We start from the raw sequence: 17,738 nt of genomic DNA, 5'->3' as shown, positions 1-17,738 counted from the left end.
TATATTTTAAGTAGCAGGCTGATTGTTGTGAATGCTTGCTGTTGATCAGAAGTTCTGAATAAGGCAGGGCAAAAAAATTAGGTAGCATATGCCATTCTATACGCTAACGTTCTAAAATATGCTTGTTTCCTTTTCCCAAACTGGAGATACTTTGTCCTGCCTGTTTTACCTGGTGTTTGAAAAAGCTAAATGCATGAAGCCTATTTCTTTTATTTTGTCACTAGGTGCCACCCTCAAACAATAAAAACATAAAAGTACTAGAATGCAGCTAGTTTGTCTGTAGTAGGTGAGGGGAAATAAAAAGATCATTCATATTTGCATCAGAGGTAACATATTAAAAAACAGTATCCAAAGATTTTTGTTCCCCAAACCAGATAATAAATAGCAGATGGTATGACTATATGGAGAGTTCAACTTTAGTGTGCACTAGGACCATAGAGGGATTCCAGTTATCTTTCCACAAAGGGACTTATTGTTGTTTCTGTGTCAGTCTCATGGGGGGGAGCACAGCTCAAATCTGCATAACACGCTTCCAGACCTCCAGTAGAAGGAAGACGTTTTCAGTTGATAGCCAGAAAGGCTTCTCCATCATGCCTAGTGTCAAATATTTTATGCTTTCCCTTGTCTTGCATTCCTCCTCATCAGGAGAAAGTAGAAAACTTGTTTGCTAATTTGTGACACTAGTCATAAAAATAGATTTTACTGGTAATGATGGTAAATAAGTTTTTACCATAGTTACTTGTTATATTGGAAGAGTGTTATAATTAATAAAACGTTGCCATTTTCCCACAACTAAAGTGTTAATTAGAGGAAACAGGTTTTGTCCCTGCATAATTTGTGGTCAAATATTGTACAAAAAAAATCACATCACCTACAAAGAGCCAGAAGTCACTATGTACATTTAATTAAGTAGACTATTGCTAAGATCCAACATTTTCTATAAGGTCTATTAAATATGTATATTTTCCTAGAAGCAAGCAGGACTTGAATGTTGTGGGACTGCTGAGTAAACATGTACAGGATTGTGTTGTCAATCTACATAATTCTAAACGTTGTGGAATGTGAATGTTGGAGAAGCATACTAGGTATAACCACAATACAAGTTAGCTCAAAGAGAATGACAAATACTGAATCAGTTTAAAGTTTACAGTTTAGATTCACACAGCAGGTTGTGAGGCCTTCCCACAAAACCGCATATAAACTGCTGCACCACACAGCGGTAGTTTGGCTGTGAATCAGCACTCTACTGGTTCGAATCTCACTACTGCCATGAGCATGGTGGCCTTGGGTAAGCCACTCCTCTCAGCCCCAGCTCCCCAGCTGTATTGTGGGGATAATCATAACACTAATTTGTTCACTGCTCTGGGTAAAGCACTAATCTGTCTAGATGAGCGGTATATAAGCACAGTTATTACTTGTCACCCCATCCTAAGGCAGACCGTTCTTTGAGACTTCCTCAAGAGACCTTTTACCCCTTCATAACGATTTTTTTCTCCTCTGGTACCGCCAGTGGGGAGAGGGTTTGCTAGCACGCACACTACACTGCCCCAACAAACCTTGGGAATGGTAGTTGACGCAAATGCTGTCGCTCGATTTCTAACCCCCGTTCCCAGAATTACAGTTCTCTGGGGATCCCCTGAGACAAGGCGACAAATACTGAACCAACTTAAAAGTTTACAGTTTAGATTCACACAGCAGGTTGTGAGGCCTTCCCACAAACCCGCATATAAACTGACACCCGAGAACGACCGCCTCCTTCTTGCACCCAAACCCACAAGAAGCTGGTAGAACCAGTTCCACAGGCTCGGAGATGGCGAGACCGGTTTGTACAGAAAGCTGGCGGGAGGCGCTGCTACGGTGACTCTCCGTCGTTCCCTTCTCTGCCTCAGGGGGGCTGCAGTGCACAGGCCCCGCCTGGTATCCTAGCAACCTTGAGGCGGGGCGTGAGTGGCGGGACGGCCTTTTTGTGAGCTCACTTCCCAGGCCGTCTGCCGTGGAGGAGGGTCCCGGCCTGCTGTGTTCTCTGCAGCCGCCGCCGGTTTCCCCTCAAGCTGGGCAGAGGGGAGCATGGAGCAGGGGCTGTCTGCTATCACCCTGTACTGCGCCCCAGCTGCTGTTGCCACCGCCGCCTGCGCCATGGATCAAGAGCAGGTGAGTCCTCGTGCCGGCTGTCTGCGCACCTGAGGTTCTCAGGAGGGAAGCCTGTCTGGTCTCCCCCGGCAAGCCAGGCTTTCGCTGTACCTTCGTCTGCATCTCCCCCAACCCTGTTTAGGTAGGGATCCCAGCCATCCCTTGCCTGCTGATCCTCCCGCTGTATATTGCGCATTTGCTGCTCACCAAGTGGCGTTTCGTTGTCTCCCTGCCGCGTTTGTATCTGTCCTGAGGTTCCCTGTCACATACGGGGGCTTGGGGCTGCTCAGCACACAGCCACTCTAACAATGTAATCCTGAGTACAGTTATGTCCTTCTAAGCCCATTGACGGCAGTAGTTTTGGAAGGGTGTAACTCTCATTAAGATTGCACTGTAAGCAATCTTACTTATATAGAGGGCTTCTTCTGTGGTAATACTGAATACTCACACCTTGGGAGGAGAGGGGCTTTCCCAAGTCTTGAGGAAATTGCTGGAAATCGGAGCAACCTTATATATGAGTATTGGCACTTTTTAAAACCAAAAAAGCACTGGTCATGCTCTGTTGTTTAACTATTCCTTAAAACCTATTAACATCCTTTCCTGTCAATGTGAAGTATGTATGTTGCCTCTGCAGTTCCTTTTAAAGGTTATTGAGAGTTGAGGTCCTAAAAGCAGATTCATACCATGGGCGGGGGGGGGGGGGGGAATTCTACTGCTTTCTTATGTTTCTTACCAACCCATAATTCCCAGAGGGTGGAGTTAAGAGACACCTTTGAGTAAGGGAAGGGTTGCCCACTGCTGTAAAATAATGATTTTAGCTGTGAGTGTACTTCCAGGTGATGATTCACCCTTTTAACACTTTGGACAAAGTTTTATGGCAATGCTGCAGGTGATTCTTTGACAGCACACTGTTGGTTGGTGGATGGGCACCTCTCTTCAAAGGTAGAAGGTGTCCTTCAGACGTTAAGCAAAGTTAATTTGAGTTTAAAAATAGAACAGTGTAAACTCAAAGCACTGCATTTACTAGTAACATAATTATTCTGTTCCTTAACCAGCAAATCAACTTAATTTTGTTGGACAAATTCATGAATGGATTTGTGCAGAACAGCTGGGTCATTGATAGACAAAATATAACACAAGTAGGAATTAGTGAATGGCCTCCCCTATACGCTGTTCATTCTTTTCACAAAGAGTCCAGTAGCACCTTTAAGACTAACCAACTTTATTGTAGCATAAGCTTTTGAGAATCACAGTTCTCTTCGTCAGATGCATGGAGGGCAAGAAGAAACTGGTCAGATATTTAGGTGGAGAGGGGAGGGAGGAGTAGATGCAAACAGTAGCTTCTGATATGGAGATCAGTTTGCTTCTGTTAAGGAAGTCAGTTACTTCTAATAACAAGATAACCATTCATAGTCTTTTCACAAATTCTGAGGTGGAGTCCTATTTTACATTACCCAATGACGCAGAAATGTCACTACTGATAATTAAAGTTTTACATCAAATTCATCAGTAGCCCCAGTTTTTCATGTAAGTATGAATGAATTTACAAATGCCATTTATTATTTCATCTCATTGTGCACGTGGGCTTCTCTTGTATCACGTTTTCACATCACAAGCATGTGTTCTGTCTTGATTACTTCTGGCTTATCTTGTAAGCAAACACTTGTTACAAATCAGTCTGTTCAATATTAAATGAAGGCAGGACTTTACTTTCAGCTAACTGAAAACTCAGAAAGGGTACTGACATACAGTTGTCCTACTACGTGTAAGTCTTTAATAAGGGCTATTAAAGCCAACACTAATTTATATCGGCTGACACATCACAGATGGTTAAATTGTTCAGACAGCTTTTGATGTTCTTGGCTCCAGGAGCATTGACAGATATTTAATAATATAAATGTTTAAGTTACAATTGTGATGAGGGAAAAAGAGATGAAAGTCTAAGTACAGACTATGGAGAAAGAAATTTAAACTGGTGTTATGCAATTTAATTTACAATCCCTTGTACTACGAGCAGATGTAGAAATCCCATGTTTGTATTTTTTAAAATGCCTGTTACCATGCTGTGTAATGCATGAGGCTACTGTTGTAAGATATTCAGAAAGTAAAGCTATTTTGTGTTCTTCGAATTCTGAAAGAACTATAGAGTTTCTGAGTAATGTTTGTTCGTGGTTTTTACAACACGTAATTAGAACGTACAGGCTTAGTAGTGTAGATCTCTTTATCTTAAAAAAAACGGAGGTAGTGATAAGATAAAAATTGGAGGAGACTGGGGCGGGTTTGCTAGTTTACAAAAAAGCCTATGTAAATTGTTCTGGAAAGTTACTAAAATTAAATATGTTTGTAATAAATTAGTGATTTCACTGCTGATTTGCTTATATAGATTTGTATACATACAACTTCAGAGTCCTCTGGGAATAAAACTCCAGCGTCACAAACAAAACAGGGACTAATTACAACTAATTCATTTAATGTCTTGTTACAGTGCTAAGAAAATTATTAAATAATACTAAATATAAACTATAGAATAAAGGAGGTAAAAGCTTTGGGAATAATACTAAATATAAACTTTAGAATAAAGGAGGTTAAAAAGCTTTGTGGTTAGAGCTTCCAGTAAACTGAAGCAAATTTGTATATTGCCAGATTTGTAATTTATTTATTTCCTTGAGTTTGTTTCATATTTTCTGATAGGCTTATGACATCTCAATGTTTTCTTGTTGGCTTATCCTATTCTCTTTTTAAGTTTCAGTACATCTATCAACTTTTTTTCTTTTTAAAAGAGAATTTTCCATTGCAAATTTGTTCTTTTTTTCCATTTTCTTCTATCCAGATAAATATTTTTAGATACACTCCCCCCAGTTTCATAATGTATCTATTTTTCATCCTAATTCCCCAAGCCCCCAACTTAAATCAAGGCCTAGAATTGATTTTAAATTAATAAACTTCCTCCCACCTGTTACGCTATTTAAAACATACTGGGGAGGAAGAACTGGATCCTGTTGTGTAGAGTAAGAAAGAATGTCTTTCTGTTGCTACTGACCAGTCCCACAAAGTGGGGCTGAGAGAGTTCTGAGAAACTGTGACTAACTCAAGGTCACCCAGCAGGTTTCAAGTGGAGGAGTGGGGAATTAAACCCGACTCTCCAGATTAGAGTCCTGCTGCTCTTCTTAACCACTGTACCAAACTGGCTCTTCACCCAGAAGAAAATGTATCAAGTGTACTTTCTTTTCCCTTTTTGGTTGTGCCTATCTGTCTTTGATAATATATACTGAATCATGGCCGTTTCCACACTGTCTATAAATAGCGTGAGACTCACAGAAGGCTGCTGGCTTCCTCGCGTGATTTTTAACACTGTCCGACTACAAAATGCCATAAATCACCGTTTGTGGCGTTTTGTAAACAGATGGCGTCAAAAATCACACGAGGAAGCCGGCAGCCTTCCGTGAGTCTCGAGCTACTTATAGACAGTGTGGAAACGGCCCATATCACTGGTTCATGTAGTTCAGTACTTAATCTGACTACTTTGACTGGCAGTGGTTCTCCAGGATTTTGTATAAAAAGTGTTGGGAAACATCTCATTTCCCTGGTGAGATCAAGGACTGATGCATGTCATGACCTCATCCACTGAGCCTCAGACCCTTCCAAACATGGCTAAAGTGGAGCCACTAGTCCATGTTCTCTTCGCTTTTTATCATAATGCCCTGCATCTTTGTCTGCCTTGAATCTGGGATTTTTTGTGCAGTAAACAGGAGCTGTTCCATTGTGCTGCAGTACTATTCTTGTATTTTGCGTCACTCCCTTTGCAACTATTCACAGGTATGTTTATTGTTGCCTGACCTTTTGGAGTTTCCTGTTTATTCTGACTAAAAACTGTTGCCCATCATTAAATAATTATAAGAAGTTTGGGAGAAACAGTACAAGACAACTAACCTTCAGACCCTGAACTGTAAATAGTCAGGTTTTTGTTGAATGGCCTGATCCTCTTCCACCAAGATAGGTAGTGATATTCAGTGGCTTGGAGCCACATGTGACTTTTTAGCATGCCACCTGTAGTTCTTCTGAGCACTACTGCCCAATATGCCTCCTATCCTGTGTTTCAGATAAGTAGGCAACGTCCTTGTGACTCTTTTGGTTGATGGTAATTGTAAATGTGGCTTTCTGTGAGCTGTGGAGTGAGTGCAACTGGAATAAATAGTGGCCTGTTCCTGTGATGAAGGATAAATGCAGGTGTGTATTAGCACTCCTGGATCTGAATGTTGCTTTATGAGACTGTTGATGTCCTGGCTGGTTCCTTACATCTGGGAGTGCTACAGAAGGGGCAAGTAATGGTGGTTCTAATATGCAATGGAGATGACAATTAAGCCTTAATTACTTTTTATGTCTTTAATGCAACAATGCTCTGCTGCATTGATACAACTTGGTGCCCTTCCAAACCCAGGCTTTCCTGGGAACTGGATGTTAATTGACTTTGAGGCCATGCTGCGAGCAATAATACTGTCATTTCTGGCCGGGAGGCTTTGTGTTTCTCCTAATCAGTCTAAGTGTCCTTCCTGTCTTTTCCACAATGCCACACATTTCAGTTATCCCAAGCTGTAATACTGCAGTCATCATTTTTACAATCACTAACCATTTTACTTTAGTGGAATGCTTTCCTGCTCGCGTGAAGGGGGACTAGTTTAGAGGGTACAGGTAAGCCTCTTAGCGGTTTCATAGAATGCCAGTTGCTACTTATTACTACTAATAATATAATAATAACTGCACATATACTGTTCTTCTAGACAGATTAGTGCCTCAGAGGTGAACAAAGTCAGTTTTATTATTCTCTCCACAATACTGCTGGGAAGCTGGGGCTGAGAAGAGTGGCTTACCCAAGGCCACCTACTAAGCTCATGTCAGTAGTGGGATTCAAACCAGCAGAGTGCTGATTCACAGCCTAACCATTTAATTAATATACTACAGCAGCTCTCTAATAGCCTCTGTCCTATTATGATGTCAGAGAAAATGTTGCCAGTAATATGAATATGAAGGTGATAGTGATGTTTCTGTGCATTGGCTGAGAACCTGAATTGGATCTGACTGGTACTAAAATTATTTTAGATGGGGATTTAATATGTAGTTTTTGACTCCTCATATCAGTATTTTGTTTATTTATATGTAACCTAGGATTCTGCTCAAGACACCTTACAAATTAAAACAGCATAAAACCATTAAAATTAGCAAAGTATTAAAAACCAAGCCAGGGAATAAAAACAGCACAAATCATTTAGCAGGCTAAAGCTTGTAAAACAGTTCTTCTGTTAGAAGCAGACTAAAAATAAACGATCAGCCCTTTCATTAAAATTATTTTAAGAAGAAAGTAATACAGTTTTGAAAAATAAATTATTATAAGCTATGCACTTCTAATATGAACTGTACCTTTAAAAAGAATTTTATTTCTGCTCTCAAGCTGTGGTTGGTGAGAGAATGATTCCTAAATTTAAGGACATTTATTTGTAGTGGGTGAGAGAGGTTCTGATCTCTTTGGAAAGCTTTCCATTACTTTTCTTTTTATCCTATATACATATTTTTGTATTTGATAGTTGCCTTTTCTATTATAGTTGCATGCACATGGCGATAAAGGCTTTGAGAATGTGGAACTTGGAGTCATAGGAAAAAAGAAGAAAATTCCAAGGAGGGTCATTCACTTTGCAAGTGGAGAAACCATGGAAGAGTACAGCACAGATGAAGAGGAAGATGAGCAGCAGGAGAGAAAAGATCTCTTGCCTTCTGTTGATCCAGTAGGTTATTTCCCTTGATGATGTGTGATCTTTTTCTCAGTTTATAATTCATTCTGATTTGTTCCATTTTGATAAGTAAATAGAAACAGTGATTATAAGTGGTTTTTGAAATGCAGTTTTAGATTCTATCTTGTCCATTAATCTGCTGTGTGGCCTTAGGCAAGTGACTAATCTCTTCAGCTACAAACAGCAATATGGGGATGTTAATATTGATCAACAACAATTAAATAAAATATTTGTATTTATAACCACCTTTCCTTTTGTCTCCCCCAATTGCAAAACTGTGGTAGAAATTACTGAGAGAATGCATATAAAATACTTGAAATGTGCAGTAAGTCACGTATTACTATTTGTAAAAACAGATGGATGACACACTGTCTGTTAACACTTGGCTATTCCATATTGAATGTAGATTTTGTTTTGAACTGGTCATATTTCATATCTTTGTTACACTTGTGTAATGTTGATGTTGATTACTGAGATGACAATTTGGATTTAGTGATTAATTCTTTAAAGCTAGATCACAGACACAACTTCTGGTGTTCAAATCAAGGAATATTTGCTTTCCTTTGTACTGCATTTTGTATCTTGACTGACTATAGCACCACCATATAATGTGTGTGAAATGGCTCAGTTCTCTTAGATATAAATTTTGGGGAATGAACTATACTGGAGGAGGAGTGACTGTAAGAAGTGGTCTGTTTTTATGATGCTTCTGTAAAAATACTTGCTAGGACATCATCATCAGGATCCTTCCAATACCCTTTTGTATATTTTTAATCAATCCCAGGAACAGAATAATGCAATGAATTTTGCATTAGACATTTTCTGAGATACAAGGCCAAGACTTATCCCCCTGAATAGTGGTTCTCCCTCAAAATAGAGAGAGGTGCTACTGATATACATTGTGGCGTAAGGAAGATGGGAAGAGTTATATTGCTATGCAAATATTTTCAGAACATACTGAGGACAAAACTATTAATCTTTCTACATCCTTGTAAGTAACACTTCATGAACATTTTAAACAGTATACTAGTGTTTATCACACTTTGTAACAGTGATTTAAAATGAAACATCTAAAGAATTGACTGCTTCTTGCTTTTGTTATGGTATATGTCATATTGCTGTGCAGACAAATAGTACATTTCCTGATAGCGCCTTGTTGACAGTTCATTATTTCATTTATAACTATAATTTTCACTGTAAATTCACCTTGACTTCAGTATCTGAAGTACATATTAACCATGATCTTTTTTTAATTGCAATCGCTTTTTTAGCTACCTGTTTAGATTTGTGATCAGCCCACCTTAATAACAGAGCAGTAATATAGAGCAAACAAGTCTATGAGCAAAGGACTGGTGCATATGGTGTATATAGACTTTAATTAATGGATGTGTAGAGACATTCCCCATGTTTTTGTGGGGGGTGGGGTTCCTGCAGTTCTGTTCTATTTCGGGCATTTCTCTGCAGATATGACATTAATACTAGTACTTGTACATGTACTTCATGTTTAGCATTTCAGCCAATTGTGGCTCCTGAGGCAGCTTAGAATAGTTTATATTTATTATGAAGGTAAACATAATATGTTACTGATGGCAGAGGGAGGTGGGGATTTTTACTTTCTTAGAACCAAGATTTATTTTGTTCTATTTTTTTTGTGTATACTGCTCTCGCTGTAGCTAGTTAAGCTTGTGCAAACAATAAGAGCAAATTACTTACAATCACGTTGCCTTTGATACCTCATACTTACATAGCAGTGCTTTTTAGCAATACTGGTGCATACTTTGCCTTCTCTCACTGCTGAGGGATCCAGATAGATTGATATCTGTTAATGATTCTAAGTCTTACACTTGTCTAGATTTCTGGCCATCTCAGTGAACACCTGTATAGAACTTGTTGTAACTTAAGAAGCTTGGTAGATTATGGTATCTTGGTATTGTAGCTGCTTGTTTGCTGGCAGTTTGTTTCAATCATTTGGTCTGTCCAGTGTTAGTGTTTGCTGCTTTAAAAATTATACTTTGACACAGTGATTTCTTAAACCCTGTCTTTTCACACCTGTAACAACATCTGTTCCAGATCTCTTCCTGGCTGAACAAGCACAAAATAGTGACCATTAAAGCAATTTCCAACATTGTACTTAATTAACAAGCATGGAGTGCTTTTGTGCCAAAAGAGCACTCCATGCTTTTTTTTAACATGAGCTTCACTTGGCAGGAAATTTTCTTATGCCAAGACTTGCACATGGTGTGTCCCTTTGCTCCCTGAGCACATACCAACTAAACATGCATGAATCTATTTGTCTGCCAGACAAACGAGTCTTTATACTGTAAATGCTGGTATTTCCAAGTCGTTTATATATTATTTTTATTTATGTTATTTATAGTCCACCTTTCTCACTGAGACTCAAGGTGGGTTACCTAATGTAAGTCAGTACAGTCAGTAGACACACACATCCTTTTGATGGCATATCCAGAAAAAAAATCCTAATCTTACATTTGGGTAGTTACAGTAACACAAGCTTTAGATTGAATTCATTGGACAGTATCAAACCAACAACTAGTGGAACGGGTTTGCAAACTCAGATTTTCTCCATTTCCTCAGCAGTCTCATTTTATTCCTGGAAAAATTATGCCTGGAGTCTTATGACTTGGGCTGACAGCAAACTAAATGGGTTGAAGGAACTTTCATAGGTTTTTTTTTTGTTCATGAGGCTAAAAAGTAACTGTTGAAGAAGGGGAATGTAATGAAATGCTCTGCATGTGTTGCACTGGTGCTTGGTTGGCTACAATTCATTATAATCAAATGAGGTCTAAAGCATGCAGTATTTCAAGCACAGATGATAATGATAACCATGCTTATATATGTGTTTATATGCTCAGATTAGTGCCCCACTCAGAGCAAAGTCAGTATTATTACCCCCTGTGAAGCACCTAGTGAACAACAGATAAGCTTGGAGTGTGGGTGCTGTGGTCAGCAGTGACTGTCTGAGGTCACCCAATGACCTTCCATAGCAGAATGAGGGTTCGAACCTGGGCCTCCCAAATCCTAGTCTGACACACCAACCACCACATCCAGCAGAGGAAAAGTATTAGCAGTGGTGCATTGGGTGGAGAGGATTCTAGAATCTCATTTCTGTCATCTGTCAAAGGATAGTTTCCTCAAGTCACAAAAAACTGTTTTTAAAGCATTTTATATATTGTGAAGTGTATAGCATAAATAAACAATTAAAATTTACTTTTTTGCAGACAACACTTACATGGGGGCCTTACTTGTGGTTTCATATGTTAAGAGTTGCCACGTCAACACTCTCAGGTATTGATTTATTCAGTTTTTATATTCAGACTAACCGTATAAATATTCTGTCAAGCCAAATTGCATATATTGGTGAGTGTGCACTGTAGTGGCTTCATTTCATTTTTCTGTCCCTTCATAATGGATATTGGCTTGCAAAAAAATCAAGTCACATTTCATTCATCAGCCATCAGAAAGGAGTAAAGGGATGGAAGCTCCCATTTCTGCAAAGCAATGCAGCTTACCTCCGACTGTTCTACACATTATGCTTTCATTTGGAAGCTCCATTATTTCTGTGGCTGTCAGTGTGATGCAGTGGCAATGGGGCTTTCAAATGGTGGGTTTCCTTGCATTTTCCTTTCCCGGTCCCTGCAGTGGCCATACCATCACGACCACCCCTACAGCTTTATTGAGAGTTTTAAACTGGTAATTGACATAGTGACATATTGCTATGACAATTTCCAATTTTAAAACCCCTTTTAAAAGCCCCTTGGGGGCATAGGAGAGAGGTAAATGGCTGCTGCAGGAACTGGGATCAGGGAAATGACTGTCACAAGGGACAAGCAAATCCATACTTTCCTGCCCTCATGGCATCTATCCAAGCTTTTCTGCAATCCTTTCCAAAACTTCGAAGCAGATCAGGTTTGGAAAACATTGGGGAAAACCCAGGAGGTGCAGAAATGCACCATGTTGTAAGAAATCAGGAAAAACCCAATTTACAACAGCATCAGTCCTAGGGCAAATAACCCATGTGGAGGGGTCCTAGTGTAGACTCCAAAATGGAGGCATCATGTACCATTCCTTCTCACAGTTCATATGTACCAAGTGGTTGTGCAGACAGTCTGCAGTTCATTGCCTACACTGCAACATAATCTAGTACAGATAATAGCTTAGGAGCCACTCTTTCACATGACACCTGTGGCTCTTAGAACCATTCTCAAATATGGCACCGGCCCCATGGTTCAGGAAAATGCGTAAGGCTGTTGCCTAGTGGGACTTGTTGTTGTAAGGTGCTTTTTACATTGAGACAGCTGCTGCTGGAGAGATTGGACTTTTCTTCTAAGTTTACAAGTTGGTTATGCGGTACAGCACTGATACCAAACTACATTTCCAATCCTTATTTTACCACTACCTGCTTTCTTGTTTTGTAAAAACGCCTTCTCATGTAAATCTTTTTTAAGCAACATGGGAGTTGCAGGAGAAAAGGTGGAAGTAGTGCAGAATTTATAACTTAAGAGAAAAAATTAAAGTGGCTTTAATTAAAGTGGTTTTTAAAAGGAAGCAAGAGTACAGCATAGTATAAATTAATTGAATTTGTGGGAAGATATGGTTAGGTTGTATACAAAAGTTGTTAAGTGCAAGTTACTCTGTTTTTTGGGCGGGGGGGGAGGGTTTCATATGCATTATATCATCCTTGCAAACTATCCCTACCCTGATCTGTGTCCACATAGCATACAGCAGCCCCATGGATTAAGCAACCTACTGTGTTAAAATGACATAGGGATTAAGAACATAAGAGGAGCCCTGCTAGATCAGACCAGCATTCCATCTAGTCCAAAATCCTGTTTCATAAAGTGGTCATGTAGTTGCCCTAGAAGGTCAACAAACAGGCTTAGAGGCCAAGATGTTCCCCTGATACTGCCTTCTTGTACTGGTATTTAGAGGTTTACTTCCTCTGAACATTTTCAGATTTCTGCTCTTTTAGTTTAACATCATCACATAAAAGTGGAAGTAAGATGATCTGGTTAAAGAATATTCTAAGAAAATTTCAGCAGTGGAACATTTCTAATGTAGCTTTTTAAGTTATGCTGCTTTGGCAGCTTCTAGGGAAAGCCTGGACAAAAATATCTCTCAAATGTTAGCTGGTCAGTTGTGGTTTAAGTTTGGTTTTTAAAAGCAAAAGAGGTAAAAGCTTTGCAACACTTACCTTTGTGTATGTGCATGTGTTTATGGTGCAGTCTGGTACTGATAACTACACTCATTAGCCTTGTTAAATATGCATAATTTTGTTCATTCAGTATGTGACTTCCTTGGGGAAAAGATCGCCTCTGTCTTGGGAATCAGTACACCAAAATACCAGTATGCCATAGATGAATACTACAGGATGAAGAAAGAGGTGTGTCTCTTTGTACATTTTGTCAGCAGAGGCATTATGAACATGTTAGCCTGATTTTTTTTAATATGCATTTTAAAGGGACACATTTCAGTTTTGTAGAATCTTCTCGTTCTCCCAGTACTCTTAAATCTAGGTGATGTTACTTTTACTCTCTCCTTAGTCCATATGTCAGGACAAGTTTTTTTTTTAATGGGAAACTTGGCTCAAAGTAGCTTTCAGGATGTCTAAAGGAGAAACTACGTTTATATATACTTTTCAAATTACTCTAGTCTGACCTGGTCTTACAGAAAACATACTTTATTTTCTTTGGAAGAGTCTAGTTCAGAGATCTCTTGTTTGATCCATTGTTGCTTGCTGTACATCAGTCCAATGAGGTGAATTGGTTAGTCTTAAAGGTGCTACTGGACTCTTTTTGATTTTGCTACCACAGACTAACACGGCTAACTTCTCTGCATTTATTTTCTTTGTAACTTTCTGATGTAATCCAATTTCTTTCATCAAAATATTAGAGTAACGTTGGTGTCAGTTGTTGCCTTTGTCATTTTCTTTTATTCAGTGTATTTATATCCTGCTTTTTTCCTCCTGGGGACCCAAATCAGCTAACAGAAAAAATACAACAGAACAAACAAGAAAGGGAAGGGTGGCTTCTGATTGCCCAGCAAGCGGTCTCCCTGTAGTAGCTCGTCTTTTGCCCAACTCTAGGTGTCAACTCTCAGACTGAGCCAAAGGACAAGAGCCTTTTGATTTTGCCCTTTGGCGCCTGCCCAGGCCTTAAATATCTGCGTAGTGAGGAGAGCAAACTCAATGGAATGTTACTGAGTTGCTAACTAGCAGAATCTTCCCCAGTTCCTCCTCTGCCAGAATTTAGAAGTAATGAACGGGGTATAAAGACTTCCTTTCAGTGTGGAGAAAGTCTTCCTTCAGTGGCAAGACTCAGAATTAATATGTGAAGGGCAGAAACAAAACTACAATTTATTTTTGTTTTATTAATAAATGCATTTATTTATAAATAAAAGTTATAAGACCACAAAGTTTTCAGGGATTTGATTTGAAATTAATATTGTAAGAAAGCTGCAGCAAGTGCAGGCTTTACAATGTGCCGATATTTTTTTTTAAGGAAGAAGAGGAGGAAGAAGAGAACAAACTGTCTGAGGAAGCAGAAAGAAGGTATCAGGAGGCACAGAACCAGACACAAGAAGGGAATGCTGTCCAGACTGATCAGCCAGAGGCTGCAAACTGTAATACATTTGTCAATCTTAATTTTGAAACTGAAGGTGATTGCCAATCAGTTGTGGAAAGCAAACAGGACATCTCTCCAGTATCTGCTTAGAATGAAAATGCTGCATTAATAATTCCATGTTACTTAATTTGTCAAAGTTTGTAGGTATTGTTATGCATGTTCTGTGGGATGTAATTTATTTAAAAGTATGGTCAGGGAGACAGGATTAATAACGTCTCTTCAGTCAACATCTGTCTAATAAAGGCTAAGGCATTTTGCTTAACCTGTCTATTAGATTATAACATGTAAGTAATTTGGTCCTAAACTGACTTCTATCTATGCAGAACAAGTAAAATGTCTTTTTTCTGAACATCTGGTGCCTTGTGGACAGTTGTGGAAAGATAACTGTGCTGCTTTTGCGTTTTCAGATTGATTTTGTATTTATAATGTTATTTACTGAAACCGTGGTGGATGATTGTTAGACTAAATAGAACTAACTCACAAAGCATCTTTGTGACTTAGTTTAATTGCCGCTGTTGCATTTGTGTGTTCAGTCATATAGTTTATAACAATGTGGCTTTGTTTAATGCCTGTTAAAAGAAACTGTTTTCTAGATGAACTTGTCTGACAATTTTGTTGTCTTGTAAAGGACAGTCCTATTATTGGTTTCCCTAAAGCATACTGATACTGCTTAGTAGGAAAAAATTTACTGTACAGAACCATCAACTCAGTTGAATACATAAATACTAGCTTTATTAATTGTGCTGAGAAGAAAACTCAGCTGAGATGCCAGCATTCAAAAGCCTTGACAATTTAGCTATACTTCAATAGATTCTGGAACAGGTGCTAAACTTGCTGAATGCTGGGAGAGAAAAAAAATTCTTCATGACTGAGGTCTGCAACATTTGTTACTGGAGTCACACCTCTGCAGCCCCCCTCCATTACTCTAAACTTAAAAACCAGGCTTAATTACAGTCATAGGAATTGAATTTTTTTGTTTAAGATCTATTGTGACAGAACGGTTTTCTAGCTGAGAAGAATCTATTCTGGCTCTAGTATAAGGAAACAATTTCTCCAGGATAGATGTGTATATAGAATAGGATGCAAAGGGCCTTCTCCCTTCATAAAAAGCTATGCTTAAACTGTTTATATCCTGGCTTTAGGTGGCTGGACTGAACTTTGGTTTCTTTAAAATATAATGACTTAACTTGTCCTCAGTCCTTTTACTAATAACCTATGCACTTGTATAAAATAACTACGGGATAGGAGGCAGCAGCACAATGTAGCTCCATACTGTTTTTCAGTGCCCAGGCTAAAAGAAAAAGATTACATTACAACACATGAATCTAGAAAGACATAGAACACATATAGCTTCTGTCATCCTTTCAAGGCAAGAACTCAGATAAGGAGTTCTTTTGAGAAACGTTGCTTCATTGGAGACTGCTTAAACTAAAGATAGTTATGACCATTTTTAATTTTACACTTTGCATCCTTCTGACTAGAGAATCATACTGGTTTCTGGTCAACCTTAAACTAGATGTCAAGTTTGTATTTAATATCTTTGTGCAGAGTGGCACACCCAAGGCATCACAAGAATGGAATGTTTTGATTGCCCAGATCTAGAATTTTTGCGAGCTAAACTTTTCTTGCTACATGAAATGGGCTCACCATCATGAATTTACTCTAGTCGCTGTGCCTTACCTTTCATATTTCTTTTGTGTATGCAAATGATACAGAAGTGTTTCTTGTAAATGCATTAAAATTTTATATTTAATATAATTTTAAACCACAGTTTGGCTAAGAGTTATTCTTACAATGCAGGCAAACTTTTGAATACTGCAGTGTGTAGGTGCTATTTGAATTACCCAGTACTAGCTGCAAGAATTCTTCTAAGGCAATAGATGTTCTTTTCTTAGATTTACAAGTGGAGGTATGCTTACTTAACTAAAGATAATTGATGATTTTTCAGAATACACATCTTTACAATTACAGTAGAAACCCAAATATGACTCTAAACCCTGTATATTTAAGATCTTGCAGTACTGCATAGAATAAAGGGTTAAATAGTGACTGAGTATTTGGACTCACCATAACCGATTGCTATGCCAACCTCTTAACACTTACGTTTTCTTTAAAATTAGCAAGTACGTTGGTAATTCAGTAAACCTGCATATCAGATATTAGATACAAATGAAATTTTCAGACTGCTTGTTTCTTGCAGCAGAACCAGTTTTTGTGTACTGATGATAATTTAACACGTACAGAATTAGGTATTGTTCAAGAAAGACCACAACAACATTCAGATATAATTTGTCTTAACTGAGAAGGGACTTGCTACTCTGTATTCCAGAAATAGTTCAATAAAGATTTACTAGTCAACTCAACCAAGGCATTGCGGGGGCGGGGGGGGGGGGGCGGGAATTAGATGAGATCCATTATTCAGTCCTTCTACAAAGCTTTTGCCCATTTAGGGCTACATGGTAGCTTTATTGATTTGGGTAATGAATATGTTTAACTCCAAATGACTACAGTAACAGTTGGGTATATCTCCATGGATACAGTGTATTCCTGTTCTATCATGTATCATCCAGATCTGTGGAGCTGTCATTATCACTTGCTACAAAAACCTCTCTGTTCTCATAAGTCCAGAAGCCATTAAGATCAATTAAAATGCTGGTGACAGTGTCTCCTTGACTACTGTTGATTAAGTCCTGAAGAGAGATCTTGTAAGGATTCTTTGGCTTCACCATATCAAATATTTCATCCTATACAACACAACCCAAGAATTAACATAATTATTCAGAATATAAATTTGGCACAACATTGAAATATTAGTTATTTAACAAAATAAATGAGAATTATTTCAGGAAACACAGAACAACCTTACTGAAAAGGAATGTGAAACTACACAGTTCTGAGTATTTATACTTGCCTTCAAGAAACAGCTTACTCCTGCGTTAAAAATCTTAACTGCAGTATCAGCATATACTGTTGGAATAGAACCTTGTTTCCAGGGCCCAAGCTAACCTGCAGTGGCTATTAGCCATACTCCTATCTTCAGAGGGGGCACTGACGGGGGAGTAATCAGTTGAGAACATGGTTCTATCTTTTAAAGTCTATTACTGTCAAAACAGAATATTTCAAGGTAGAAGCTTACTTTACAGCTATACCAAATCACTTCACAGCCAGCTGTCCCCTCAGTTGT

At 38.6% G+C, this 17,738-nt stretch overlaps 2 protein-coding genes across 2 annotated transcripts in view; one reads left to right on the top strand and one right to left on the bottom strand.

Annotated features, from left to right (window-relative positions):
- The first annotated feature begins 1,880 nt into the window (after positions 1–1,880).
- FAM177A1 (family with sequence similarity 177 member A1) lies at positions 1,881–15,148 on the top strand. Its single transcript, XM_054970195.1, has 5 exons — positions 1,881–2,151; positions 7,728–7,907; positions 11,153–11,219; positions 13,217–13,314; positions 14,432–15,148. Exons 1-5 carry the CDS (start codon positions 2,068–2,070, stop codon positions 14,642–14,644), a joined length of 642 nt encoding a protein of 213 aa, XP_054826170.1. The 5' UTR covers positions 1,881–2,067; the 3' UTR covers positions 14,645–15,148.
- Positions 15,149–15,593: 445 nt separating this feature from the next.
- The window catches only part of PPP2R3C (protein phosphatase 2 regulatory subunit B''gamma), a 39,147-nt gene continuing 37,002 nt past the window's right edge, over positions 15,594–17,738 (bottom strand). Inside the window, exon 13 of the mRNA XM_054970193.1 lies at positions 15,594–17,298. Coding sequence (XP_054826168.1) covers positions 17,110–17,298 — 189 coding nt within the window. The 3' untranslated portion in view covers positions 15,594–17,109. The remainder of the gene's footprint in view (positions 17,299–17,738) is intronic.

This window comes from Eublepharis macularius, chromosome 2 (genome assembly GCF_028583425.1).
Source record: "Eublepharis macularius isolate TG4126 chromosome 2, MPM_Emac_v1.0, whole genome shotgun sequence".
Classification (NCBI taxonomy): domain Eukaryota; kingdom Metazoa; phylum Chordata; class Lepidosauria; order Squamata; family Eublepharidae; genus Eublepharis; species Eublepharis macularius.
This window is presented reverse-complemented; position numbering and strand designations above follow the sequence as displayed.

What these genes read in the sequence shown, in the direction of transcription:
- FAM177A1 (XM_054970195.1), top strand. Translation starts at nt 2,068, where the DNA reads ATGGAGCAGGGGCTGTCTGCTATCACCCTGTACTGCGCCCCAGCTGCT. An exon ending in GCGCCATGGATCAAGAGCAG is followed by an intron (nt 2,152 to 7,727) that starts GTGAGTCCTCGT and finishes TTTCTATTATAG; the next exon opens with TTGCATGCACATGGCGATAA. An exon ending in ACTACAGGATGAAGAAAGAG is followed by an intron (nt 13,315 to 14,431) that starts GTGTGTCTCTTT and finishes TTTTTTTTTAAG; the next exon opens with GAAGAAGAGGAGGAAGAAGA.